Here is a 14,351-nt window from a genome sequence, read left to right as displayed (position 1 = left end):
GCAAATTTATGCAGCTGATACTTTAAGCATTTACAGTCCTCAGTTCCATGTTAGGAAACCAAACCATCTTCCCAAATTTGTTTCATTAAGATTGATAAAAATTCCATTCTAAACACAGATGTGTTCTTGGACGAATAGGTGTTGCCAGCTACCCCCTGATGTTCTCCATGTCAAAACATGAGCCAACAGTGTGCCCAGGTGGTCCAGGATGCGAATGGCATCCTGGCTTGTATCAGGAATAGTGTGGCCAGCAGTACTTGGGATGTAATTCTCCCGCTGTACTCAGCACTGGTGAGGCCTCACCTTGAGTGCTGTGTACAGTTTTGAGCCCCTCACTTCAAGAAAGATATTGAGGTGCTGGAGCTGATCCAGAGGAGAGGAACAAGGCTGGTGAAGGGACTAGAGGGAAAATCTTATAGGGATAGGCTGAGGGAGCTGGGATTGTTTAGTCTGGAGGAGACTCAGGGGGAACCTTATCACTCTCTTCAACTACCTGAGGGGAGGTTGTAGTCAGGTGGGAGTCTGGCTCTTCTCCCAGGCAACTAGAAGCAGGACAAGAGGGCATAGCCTGAAGTTGCACGAGGGGAGGTTTAGGTTGGATATTAGGAAGCACTTCCTCATGGAAAGTGTGATTAGACTTTGGAATGGACTGCCCAGGGAAGTGGTGGAGTCACCATCCCTGGAGGAGTTTAAGAGAAGACTGGATGTGGCACTTAGTGCCATGGTCTAGCTGGTGTGGTGGTCTTAGGTCATTGGCTGGACTTGATGATCTCAGAGGTCTTTCCCAGCCTCAATAATTCTTTGATTCTGTAAAACAAAACTTTGTTAAGTGCACTCCGAGACGGTGGCTGGAGCTGTGTAAACATTGCCTGCAGTCAAACCATATAAAAGGACAAAATATGGTGTGCTGCTGGGACACTGGAGCAAAGCATTTATGACAGATGAAAAGTCAGGGAGAAATGGTTGACGATGGGCTAATTACATTATAAACAACATTTATTTAGCTAGCTGAAGAAAAAAAGGGCAGGGGAAATGGAGGAAAGGACAGCCCATAAGTCGATTTGATATTTGTTTTCCTGCGTGTGGAAAACCATTCCTCACGAAAACTGAGTTCTGCCATCATACACAAGTTCATCATCAAAATAAATGCCTCAGAGAAGCTGCTGGATGCTATCATTGACTTTATTGGAGACCCAGTACTAATAATACTGAAACTTCATGAGGCACAGAAAAAATAAAAGCAAGTGGAGTTCCAGTGGGGAATGCATACAGACAACAGGTATATTTTGGCAAATACACAGTATATTTATGACTATTGTTTCTCACAGGAAATAACAGAATGCATTTAAGCAATATGCAAACTATCAACCATCATCAAGTTGTATGGCAAAGATGAAGTACAACCCTGAAAAGTGTGACTGGTTTTATTCTATACCAATGGTTTATAAGATGCAAGACAGTCAAGCTAGCTAATGCTTTTCACAGTATGCAGATGATCAGTTTCCTAAGTAGAAGAAATATTCTTTCAAAAAGAAATATTATTAACAATGCATGATTATTTCCATGCAGATACTGAATGACTAATTCCTGTAATATTTTTCTGTAGTTGCAGAAGGGAGTGTTTCTGCACCTGTTTCTCTTCCCCCAAATCTAATCATCAGTAAAATTGTACTCAGCCAGCTGTTCAATTTCAGATCAGTTATTATATTTCATGCATTTTAAGACTGACAAAATATGAACTCATAGCCACATTAAAACACCACAGTGATACCAAGAGAAATGATCACCAAGTTTTCAAAACTTCATACAATCTTGAATTTTGTTGTAATACTTTTCTGGATTCAAGCCAAAGGTGGATGTTCATATGCAAGCTACATTATCCAATTAATGTTATGAACTTAGAAAAAGTTTGGAAAATTATGGACTATTTCCAGGGATGCTTTTGAGAGCTGAAACTAGATTATAACTGTTACAAATTTATGTAAAAATTATTAGCTTGTCATCTCCTGCAGTGTTATTCATAAAGGGTATGGGTCTTACTGTTTTGAGAACAGAAAGCTCATTAATTCATTTAGTCATAAATCCTTAAATTTTGTTGATACACCTGTACTAAGCCAACTGTCTTGTGTCTGAATGAAACACAATTTGTGTTTTGGCTAGCATGTCAACAAACTTAAACATTGCAAGTAGCTCCAATCCTACCACAACTGTTCTGTCAAGGTGCTTAATACAATAATAATTACTCACCCACATATTTATAGTCCAAGAACAGAATATTAACTCTAAAGATTTTATAGATTATTTACCACAGATATTTTCTGAAAATATTGTATTTAAAGTATGTATATACACATACACGTGTGTGTGTGTGTGTATACATACATATTTATGCCACAAAAGGCAAAACACATGGTTTGATAAATATAGATAGATAAATAGTTAGGTGAGGTAGACATGATGACCTGGTAACATCACCAGTCACTGAGATCAACCAATTTTTTCCACTGACAGATTGCTTAATACTTTGGAAAATTCAACTATATCTATTGGAATTCTGAATGCCATAATTTTATGTTAAAATGTGTTACGAATTTCTGAAAATATCACTAAGGAAAAAATGAGGGTATAGCAAAAAAATAGCTCATTACTTTTTTCATTAAGAAATCCTCAGCCTGCCTGGTTTTGAGCTGGGACATAAAATACTTCAAGGAGCCTTACGTAGTTTCAAGTGCTGTAACATTTTTATAAACATTCAAAGTGGCACAATTCGAAAGTATCCTCAAAAGAAAAAAATCATACCTGTTTAATCAAGACATATTAGGTTGGCAACCAAACCACACATAGATTCAACCTCAAGTGTTTTTGGTTCCAGAGTTTCAAGACTGAACAAAGACTTCATCCCTAACCCTCTTCCCAGCAGATGAAGCTTGCTGTAGTGTCTAGCTTCCCAAGCGGGAACATGGAAGTGGTCTTCACCTTCAGTATTGCAGCAGCTGATGATCCAAGAGGAACCAATGGCAACACTAGAAACATGTTAGATGGGAATTGTACAGATGAGCAAAGATGCAGATGAAGAGAGGCCATGGCAGGAGCTTGGTAGAAGATCAGGGCAAAAAGTACAGGAAATAGGGTGAGAATAAAGGGTGGATTCTTGTGCCTGGTCAGAAAGACACCAAGAGGTGCCCAAGCCAGCAGGCCTTTTGCCAGTGAAACACTCTCTCCTAAAGTGTGTTAAACTGATCCATCAGAGCAACTTCTCTGTATTCCTATATGGAGAGAAAATAGGTATTAAATTAGCTCATAAATGGTGCCATCATCTTTCTCCCTTTTTTGCTCAATGGACATTCCTAGCCTGCTTATATTCCCAGGTATTCTGTTAGCATCTGTGTCTGCATGGTGAAGCTACTGGTCCAGTCCCTGCAGCTTACCCCAACTAAGAAGATGCACAGTTCCTTAGGACCCTGTTTTTCAATTAGGGAATTATATTTCAAATATTCATTAAGACACACTGTTGCAGTCCCTGCAGCAGTTTTACATTATTTAATACCATGGTCATAGATAGTTCTGGCTAACTCTAGGAACAGAACTGCCACCCCCTCAAAGAAAATGGATTGTTTGACATTTGTATTAGCTCCAGTCTTTGTTCCACGGAGATGACAGCCAGTTACCTCCACTGACATGAGTAGTAGGAAAGTAGGTAGCAAGCACAGCTGACAGCATCTTGCAAGTCTGTGATGCTAAATCAGCATCACTGTCACGTGCCTCTTCAATAAGGACAGAATCTGGAGGTAGAGTCGTGACAGTAAGTTCCAAGGTGTCCTTGTGGTTCTTCCAGCCTGTCCTGTCAGTGTTTCATCTGGGCTCATTAATGTTTATAAAGGCATAACCTTAAAATAGCTGTGTGGTGCTAATAGAAGCAAAAATAGCAGTTCTTGTGTTGTAATTCTTCATACTGGGGTAAAATAGGGCTAAACTGGGCAAGTACAGAAATTGTAACAGCGCAACCCAGTTTAAGGGTGACTTTCAAATCCCCTTCAGGTCTTAACACTGAGTTTAGGATAAAATTAGACTATGACACACCTTTTCCCACTCTACAGAAAATCCCTCTCCCTTTTACAGGTACAGGATTTGGGGTGGCTTTTGCTTACAGACTGCTAAAGTAAATTCACTAAGTTCTCCATGCACGAGTGGAGTAACCCTGAAATTCTCAAACTTCTGAAAAATGTTATTTCAGAAAAAACATTCAGACTTGCACTGGTGTTTATAAAATAATAATGTATATGCTGGCATAGAAAGAGTAGAGTTTTTGAAGAGTAGCATGCAAACCAGGGATCTTTTGACATATCAGATGCAACAAATTTTCCTCCCCTATGAAATATGGAGAGAGGGGACATTGTTTTTATTTTTCTCATAACGCTATTTCTTAAATAGACAAAGCAGTCAGTATGTGTCTACTCTAGGCACAATGGATCCATCACCATGCACCACCAAAACTGATAAATTGTTAGTTGTTCTTCTCTAGACAGTGAAATAAAGTGTTGATCGTGTTTCACTGAGAAATCCACCTTTTTTTTTTTTTTCCCCAAGTTTGCTATAAGACTGTCAGTATCTTCCATAGCTATTGTCAGAGAAGCCACAGACAATATCTGAAGTAACATACTGCATGATCTAGGAAAGACAAGAAAACACAGGCTACTACAATATGTCCAAATTCAAACCTCACTTGACACTGCAGTCTGTCTCAATCACATCAGCAATGGATAGGGGAAGCTCTGCAGAAAGAGGAGTGAAATCACAGAATCACACAGAATCACAGAATTACCAAGGCTGGAAAAGACCTTTATGATTATCAAGTCCAGCCTATGACCAACACCACCACATCAGCTAGACCATGGCACTAAATGCCACATCCAGCCATGAGTTACTTCATCATGCTACTGCACAATAAAAAGTCATCTTAGAATCAGATAATCTGAAAGATTTCAACATCAGGTCTTTGGGACTGATGTTTTCCCCGTAGTAAACTACTATTTGTATACTGTGACTATACAATATTCTTTTTGTTCTTTTCAACATTTAAAATATCTCCTGTAAACTGAAGAAGCTGACAATTTTTTTTGTCCTATATCAGGCAAATAAAAAAATCTTACAGTTTCTAATTATTTTTCAACCTTGCACATGAGAATGTGACTAGAGTGACTACAGCTGATACTGATTATCTGAGAAATAATGTTATTAAATACCTTGAGGAGCTTTTGAAATACCCACAACATTTAGAGCAGAGAGCTTTTCTTTGCGTTAGCTCCTTTATGGACCAATTACACAGGACTTACTACTGAAAAGGTGTCAAGAAAAACACTGAGCAGATAACTACAACGGAATTCACACCCCTTCCTCTCTGTCCAAACATCTCACAATCTCATATCCTTAAAATATTTTGTCAAGATTATTTTATTGCTCTCTACAACTACCTGAAAGGAGGTTGTAGTGAGGTGATGTTGGCCTCTTCTCCCTGGTGACCAGCGATAGGACAAGAGGAAATGGGGTCAAACTGCACCAGGGGAGGCTCAGGCTGGACATTAGAAAAAAATTCTTCACAGAAAGAGTGGTGAGGCATTGGAACATGCTGCCTAGGGAGGTGGTGGAGGTAAAATATTTGGAGATGTTCAAAAAAGGGGTGAATATGGTGTTTCATAAGATGGTTTCATGGTTAGGAGTTGTAGGGTGGATGGTTGGCCTTGATGATCTTGAAGGTCTTTTCCAACCTTGACAATTCTATTGTTCAATTTGTTATATATCAGTAAAAAGTACGAGCTAGGTTAGATTAGGTCTACATCGAAGAGAGATGGTGATGGATCTGAAGACAGCAGAGATTTCTGCCTGCTCAAATGGCTTATTTGCTCCAAGAGTCCAAATTGAATTAATTTTGTGGGCTTGAAGAGCCCAATGTTTTTATTTCATCCACCTCAGAATTTGAAAATTTTGTTATTTCATTAAAAAGCTACAATGGAGGATTTCTCTGTGAAGCATGTGGAAAAAGCAAATGTACTAGTTTGAAAAATCACCACTGGTTTTGGAAAAACCTGTGTCTGAATTCACTGATATATTTTTTTTTCAAGTTAAGATTTCAAAGACTCCTGAAACGTGTTCTTGTGTGTAAAGATGTGTTCACAGTCCAGAAGGTCCAAAAGGTCCCTGCTTTGCAGTACCCACTAGTAACTGGTGGTGAATACTGGAAGGTAGGATTTTCTGTATGTGTAGTGATCACTGACCACAGGGAAACTTATGCAAAAATTCTGGTTCATAAATAGGAATATGCTTGAATGAGGAAAAAATATTCCTTTATTCAGTTTATCCTTCAAGGTACATCATGTTGCATTTCTGATATTGCAAAGGAACAGAGCAATACTGTATGAGGTATTCTGCATGGCCAAGTACTGTAGTCCTTACTCAGATATTACTCAGGAAAAAATGCCTTTGACTTGAGTGAGAATTTGTTTGACTAAGGACTGAACAGAATGTTTTGGATCTTACCAGCATTGCTTGATACTAATGTTGGGCTACAGTTCCAATAGCTAAGTTTCCTGCATCCTTGGTCTTTTTCTGAGCTCTGGATCTGCTTTTGCTGCGCTTTATTCATAGCTTATATTGTCAGTTCAGATTGCTTCTCGTTGTGCTTTTAATTTCCAACAAATATTTTGCAGCTGTTGTTCTTCTGCTGGTAGATGTGCATGGAACCTGGTATGTGGAACTTGAACAGCAGCCCAGATTTAATTGAAACTGTTAAACATGTTATCACTATGGTGCTCAGAAGGAATTTTGCTGACCCTTTCTCAATGAAGCATAAATTTGATTAAAATGATGTTTTTACAAGGCAAAAATATAAGGTTGATTCACAAATCTTAAGGGCAAATGATTCTTCAGTAAAATAGATGGAGTAACAGCCATTTACAGCCATGATAAGGTCAATTCTAGATGCCCATTCTGACCTACAGTAGTTGTACGAATAAATCACTAAATGTGTGTGGGGTAACATCACCTTGCTTAGTAGTTTTAATACTTCTTTAAAGTAAGATATCCTGAATAGTAATTAGTGCCAAATTATGCCATAACCTACCAATATGCAGCAAATCTAGCTAGATTATCACTCGTATGTCTTATGAGCCATCCCTAGCCATGGTTTATCCTCTATTCATGCTGCAGGGTACGAAATTCCTGGGTGCCAACCTGCCTATGGCAACCTAGAATTCTCCAGGGCAGGCTCGCAAAATCTTCACCTACTCTCTGGGACAGGTAACTAATAAGAGATATTTTGTGAAGTTATGCTTTCTTTCCAACTTTCTGATGTCTGTAAAAATGTTTCATTTCTTCATATCAGTCTGTAGTCTCTCATCTTTCAGTTGCACTGTGTTTTCTGAACTAGGACAGCAGATTTGTTTTTATAGTACTTGCCTCAGCCAAGCCTGTAATAACTAATGTGTATATTACTGTGTATAAAATCTCAAAGTTGTTTTAAAAGATGAAAAATCTACAGTTCCTATAATAGAGATGCATTGAATATAATTGTTGATGCTACAGATACCTGCATAGTTCACCCACCTCTCTTAATTGCTGGTAGGTTTATATTCTGCTCCTTTATCAAGATTACATTAATCTTTGGTCTCCTGAAGCATGGATTTTTTCAGTGCCATAATACAGACATATTGAAAGGATGGAGGAGTTATGACTGATTCTAGTTTACATTTCTATGTAACACATAGTGTAAGTTTAAGTAATGACTCATTTCTCCATATTTTGCTCCTACTTTTCTCCAGAATTTACTCTTTGTTCTTTGTTGTTTAACTTTATTTCAAGCAGCAGGTATGTAGATGAAACGTCATTCACTGATCCTATAGTTTTCAATGACAAATGAAACACTGAAATATGTTTTAAAGTGATAAATCAATCAGATTCTAAAAAATAAACACAGGCTAAGCTTTAGATTACCTTCTTGCAGTCTACTGATTTTCTTTGAATATTGTGTGTGAATTTTCATCTTAAAGAGTGCTACTAGTGCAGGAAAACATGTGAGGTTTTTTTACTATTTTTTACATGGTCTACACTCTATGGAGTAAAAAAACCAACAGTCTTGAAAAAAGTGATTCGAATTTCTGTTTTCCAGTCCCTTGAGACTCTGCACACACACTCAACATTTACCTGGGTTTTGTTCAACTTTGTTCTGTTGCTTCTCCTTGTTAAAAACAGGAAATGACCAGTAAAGTGAAATATAATCAGGGCATTTAAAACTGCTTTTGAAAATGTTTGACCCTGATTCCAATTTGATTGGATATTTGGAACTCTCTTAAAATCAGAACAGATTCACAGAGACACTGTAATCACTGAGTTTGTTGGTTTTAAATGGATGCCTATGGAGAAGTTCAGAGCCTTCGGGTGACATTTAGCAGCCTTTTTGCAGGGCTATCTCAAAAAAACCTAAAACAACAAGCAAACCCTTTTCCTACCATCACTGTGCACTTGTGTTTTCTTATTTTCAAAAGAAAATAAGCTTACTGTTATGGAGAACAGTACCACAGTTTATCTCTAATTATACCAAAGCTTAAAATGCACAAATCCAACAGTTCAGCTCAGGCTATTTAGTCATTTCATAAAATAAATAAACAGCCATTGAAAGATTTCAATTCTCCCCCACTTTTTAAAAAGCTCAAAAGGATCTACATTTTTATAGAGAGATTTTAGTAGTTTCTGAAAGCATACTTGTTTCCCTACAGTTTATTAACTCTAATCTAAATCACACTGTTTCAACATATCTAGACATAAAAAAATTATTCTGGAAACTTTGTTTCCAAAAAGCATCAGTTTGCTGAAGCAACTAAAAAATCAAGATGTTTGTGAAAATGAAAGATAGTTAGTATGACAACTGTTAGCACTTACAAAATGAGGATAGATTCTATGTTACCCAGCCTGATGCACCTTAGCCTTTAAAAAACTAATGAGAAGGTAACAAATATTTCTGCTAGAGAGGTAAAAAATCAAGTCTCGATTCACCCTGAATTCTGAAGTAGTTTAGTTATAAGGTAAAACGATATGTTCTCTGTTTGGCTAATCCACATCAGGGCACAAGAGGAGTTTCTGGGAAAGTCTATAGAAAATGAAGCTGCTTCCTCACTTTTCATGACTCTGCAGGGTGCTACATCCACAGGTGGGTGGAAGCAGAGGGCTCCAGGGTCCCCTCTGCAGAAACACATTATGTATTGCTTTTCACACAGATACCTCAAGGATCTTTTCAGATGAATGCCTGCTGTCTGATTTGGACCTTCCACCCTTGCAGAGATCTCCTTCATTTAATGTCTCCCTCCAAAAACTACAGAAGTTCCAATGCCAAGGTGCTGGACTGCTAATAGGAGTTTGAAAGAACGAAGTCCTGTTCCACCTCCTTCCCAATATACCCACAAAAAAAGGCGGCAAAGTGGAGTCTTCCACTGAAAAGCCAGTTCAGTTGAGGGAGCAGGATAAAGTAGACTTGACTGAACTCATAAATCATAACATTAGGTTGGGAGGAAGGTTGTATGAAATAACAGCACAACATGCTGAGTCATGGAGAACTTCCTAGAGGTGAACTCATTTATAATCTTGCAGAGCAGAAGGCTTCTGAGATAAAAAGTCCTAAACTAGGGTGTTGCAGTATATAAAATGAGGAAGAGCTCAAAATAATTAGCCAAAGATGACAGATGGCAATTCCTCTTGGTTTTGTTGTTGTTTTTTTTTCCTTCTCCTCTTTTGTTGTTAAATCAAGTTGATCAAAGAGCTGAGGATTGTTTGTTATTGTAGGAAAACTAAAAATATCTTTCAGGCCAATATTCAGGCAAAATAACTTCATTCAGATAGCACCTGGTGGCTCCCATTGCTCCTGCTCAACACCCTCTACATGAGTCTGTGTGTAGTAATAGCTTCTCTCAGAATGTGAATTACATGTGCACAGCTGAGAATTTGGGTGTGTCCAGCCTAAGATGTATTATTTAATCAATGTATTAATTGATTTATTGATATATTTTAATCACTTTCTTGTGTTAATAAATGAATTATTTATTCTACTGCCAGAAATTCTTCCAAAATGTCCCTGGAGCTCACCTTTGTGGCATGTTGCTTTAGTAATGTCATACAGCTGTGTGTGATAGGGAAGCTAAATGATAAAGAACAGAGATTGCAGTAGAATTGCACTGATGGTTTCTGAAAGTGCTGTGTCTCACTCTTAGTAGCAGCAGCATTATCTTTCATATTCTTTAGTAATAACATCTGGCAAGCATCAGCTTTTTTTTAAAGGCCAGCACCTATGGATTCAAGTTAGAGATACAACAAGAGTTTCTGTCTTGTATGACTTCTGTCACAAAAGAGAATGCAAATGTGACCATATATAATTAAAAAGGAAATCAAGTAATTTACTCAAAGGGGGTAATATTCACTGCTTATAAAGGAAAAAAAAGCAGTGGCATCTGCAGTTGCTCCTCCCTCCAGTCCCTGTAGCAATTCTATCTGACTGCTCCTGGAGCCAAAAGATTATATTTAATTTTTTCAACTGCTTGCCATAAAATTTCTCATGGGAAGTGCTAAGATAGCCCACCAAAATGAGTCCCTGGAGCCAGACAAAGATGAATTTCAAATCAGAAGAAAGAGAAAAGGTTTGGGAAATGAAGGAAATAGCTAAGGTGAGAACAGAGGTGATAACCTGTGTCCATCAACCTATGTCTGGATATAACAAATAAAACAGGAACAAAATTCTTTCCCTACTACTCAAGAGCGTATCTATAGCACTCCCCTCCCCTACCTCCACCTTCAGTCCTTGAATAGAAAGTGTAAGATAAATTTCAGCTTGCTTTTGGACATTACATGTCCTGTTACAAATAAACAGCACAATTCAGGAGGAACCAAATCCCTCTTCCAGCACAGGTTGATCCAGATGAATCAGGAAGGTAAACAGACAAAAGCAAAAGTGAGAAAGGTTTAATAACACAATTAAAATATAACTTTATAAGCTTGTGAGCTGGTGTGGCAGGCTGCTTTCAGTAATTTCCAGAGGGAGTGCTTATCCATGACTACAAACCAAAGCAATCGAGAAGCTGGCCACTCAAAGCTGTAAGGAGAGCTGCTGCAACCAAAAGCAGCTTGCTCAATCACCTGGAGAGCTCTCTTTGGCTTCCAAATAATAAATTGAAGTCTACCTCTAATTTTGCTGCCTTCATTTTTCAATACCTCACTGTTTTTTTTCCTCTCCTTTCTCATCACTGCTTAGTAGTCTGGATTCCCTAGTGAGATGCAGTACAGAATGCTAGGATACTGGCAGACAGTAAAAAGCAGGCAACGTCTGTTCAGCAACTTCAAATCACTTTCTGTGGGAGGCAACCCCCCCAGTAGCCTTTGTTACAGCAAAAATTCTTTGTTGCAGTCAGCCCCTTCACCTGCTTTTTCTTACACTTTCACAACTCTACATTGTAAATCACCATTTCTTTTAGCCCAATGTTTTATGCAAAGGTATATGCCTCAGGAAAGCCAAAAAACAGCAGCTTTTACAGAGACGAACCTTCTTCAGAGTCATGTCAAGAGCAGAGTCTGGGCAGCAAGCGTTATGAAGGTCCCTTCATGGGTCCCTAGGAATGGTTAAGGTAGGTACATCTCTGCCCTCTTGAACAAGTGCTGGCTGAAGTTTGCCATGGCAGAATTTAACTCCCTTCTCTCCCAGCTTCACCAGCTGATTAATTTCAGATGTGGTCCAGGGCACTTGGCAACATTTAGACTATTTGGACAATTTAGAGTAGGGCATGAACATGAGCAGCATCCTCCATTATCATGAGAAAATAAACATACTTTTCACCTTTAGAGGTCAGAAATTATGTACTCTTTCTTGAACTGCATGTTCTTTCTCTTCTCTGGTAATCCTATTTTACACCTGTTCATCTCTTCATTTTCTAGCAGCACAGAGAAACAAATTGAACAGGGACAGTCTCTTCAAACCTCTGTATGATCACTTACTGAAATCAAGAGCTTGCATTTAAGGCAGTGACTCTCAGTCTACCTGCAGGAGCTGAAATCAGTCAGTACCCACAGACTTTAGAGAGTCTAACAGCCTGGAAGAAGGACAGGATCATACAGGTCTTGCTACCTACACTGGCCGTTCTGATTTAGTCACCTTTGAAACTGGGCATTACACTAATTTCTAACATACAGCCAGCCTAACCACACTCAGGTATTTCTCCTCAAAAGTGTCTCATAACCAGAAGTGGTCATCTCATTAAGAGGAAGCAGAATGGTGTTTTGACCACTCCAGAACCAAATCAATTTAGCAGAACTATGAAATCAGTCTGCAAAGAGCTGGCGCAGCTCTTCCATCTCTGTGCAGCCCTGTGCCAAGTGCAGCCCTGGGCCAGCCAGTGCAGCTGTGCCTGGGGGACAGTGCACATCCCGTTTTTAAGGCCACATTCTTCCCTCTCCATGAGCTGCTCTGTACCCTGGATTCCCTAGGGATTCCTATTCCTGCACAATAATCTGTTTCCTTGTTGCAGGCCTGTTCATTCCCACTGTTCATTTTCAGCAGCAAATCACAATTGCTTGCGAAGAGATTTCATTTAAAGTAATCAAAACACTTTTAGTGTCTGTTTCTAAAAGCTGTAATTTTATTCATGGTATTTCTATTTAATCCATTCAGAGCCTTAGGTTATGGATATTACCTTTAAACAAAGGACAATTTTATGTCTTTATTATGAGCATATTTCGAAAATCTTACTACGTTCCACTGACAATAGTGGCACTCACTTCATACAACTCAGTGCTGACAGCTGGTCCTCTAAGGGTTTTTTTATGTCACCATGTAACTCAATTTTCATATCTCAATCACCTGATATTATGATCAATATTGAATGCTCTTGTTACAACAAGACATAATTCAACAACACATAATTCAGCTTTATTTGTCTACTCTTACAAATAAGCCAAATACAGTTTAGGTGTATTTACCACATAATACCTCTTGCCTGGTCTGAATTTTTAATTATACAAATTATGCAACAGCCAGGGACTCCCATCCTAAGTGAAGAAAAGCTATCTTTCAAAATCCAGTGATATTTCTGCTTTCAGGTATCTGTGTCAAAACTCCTGGTGCTGTAAATAGGCTGTCACACTAAGGTTCCACAACACTTTGGACTTCAACTGCTAAATTTTTTATTCTTTTTTTTTTTTCCCCCTCACCTCCCTTTCAAATTACTGTCTTTAATGTTTCTGATAAAGCATCCCTCTTCTCTAGTTTGAATTCTGCCAGAATGCTTGGAACCTAGGAAAAGGAAAAGGACTCTGTTACTTGTTTTATGTGTCCATCAGTCATCTGGAAACTATCTGAGGTCCAGATTTGTATCACCCACACATCAGTTCTGAAAAATATGTACAGGCCTTCCCTCTCACAATCCAAACCCAGCTTCCAGTTGTTTATTGTGAAAATTACTTCTGGAAAGACAATTCAAACTGTTAATACTCAAAACCAAATAGATATATATGTGTGTGTATATGTGTGCATATTTATCTATAGGAAGGCCAGATCCACATGCAATTTGACAGGAAAACTGTTCATACTCCAAAGTTTCAAATATTTAAAAACTACTTTGAAAGTAGTGGAGAAAAAAACCAAAACCAAAACAAACAAACAAACAAAAATAAAAACAAAAACCTGACAGACCTTGGTAAAAATATGCAAAAAAATAGATGAACTGAGCAGAGTGTATGTTAGCCTGAATTTACAGGAAAATGCCTGTTGTAGAACTTGGATACACATTTGCCAAGGCTTTTTTTCTTTTTTTTTGTAAATGCCAAGGCATTTTTGGTTAAAAATTAAGCTGCTGAATAAAGAGCATGAGACTCTTGGGATTTGTGGACTGAGGGTCTGAGCTGCAGCAACATAATTGATTTCATCAATAAAACTAATTTCAAGTCTGCAGTAGTTTGTAGACTTTGTCATTCAATCCCATCCCCCTCCTAGTCAAATGGAGCAAACAAAAGGTTAATGACAAAAGCTGCAGACAAGGAAGATAGTTTTGGCATTACCCTTTTGATATGGTTACCCTAAACATGTAACATATAATAAACATTTGATTAACATAGAAACCCGATTACTGCTTCATTAAAGGTCTGTCATTAACTTAGAAAACACTTGTAAAATTCTTGGACTTGATTTTCCAACAACTAAAATTCTAAAAAACACTGTTGGGGGTCAGATTCAATGACACAATTATCATCTTGAATCTATTCCTCCAAAGACGAGGTTTGGGCACCTTTCTTGCTGCATGTCCACCCTCAGCAACAGATCTAGCATG

At 38.3% G+C, this 14,351-nt stretch overlaps 1 protein-coding gene across 1 annotated transcript in view; it reads left to right on the top strand.

Annotated features, from left to right (window-relative positions):
* The window catches only part of BEGAIN (brain enriched guanylate kinase associated), a 154,237-nt gene that overhangs the window by 74,985 nt on the left and 64,901 nt on the right, over nucleotides 1-14,351 (top strand). The window contains 1 exon segment of the mRNA XM_051622581.1: nucleotides 7,204-7,293. Coding sequence (XP_051478541.1) covers nucleotides 7,204-7,293 — 90 coding nt within the window.

This window comes from Apus apus, chromosome 5, assembly GCF_020740795.1.
Source record: "Apus apus isolate bApuApu2 chromosome 5, bApuApu2.pri.cur, whole genome shotgun sequence".
Classification (NCBI taxonomy): Eukaryota; Metazoa; Chordata; class Aves; order Apodiformes; family Apodidae; genus Apus; species Apus apus.
This window is presented reverse-complemented; position numbering and strand designations above follow the sequence as displayed.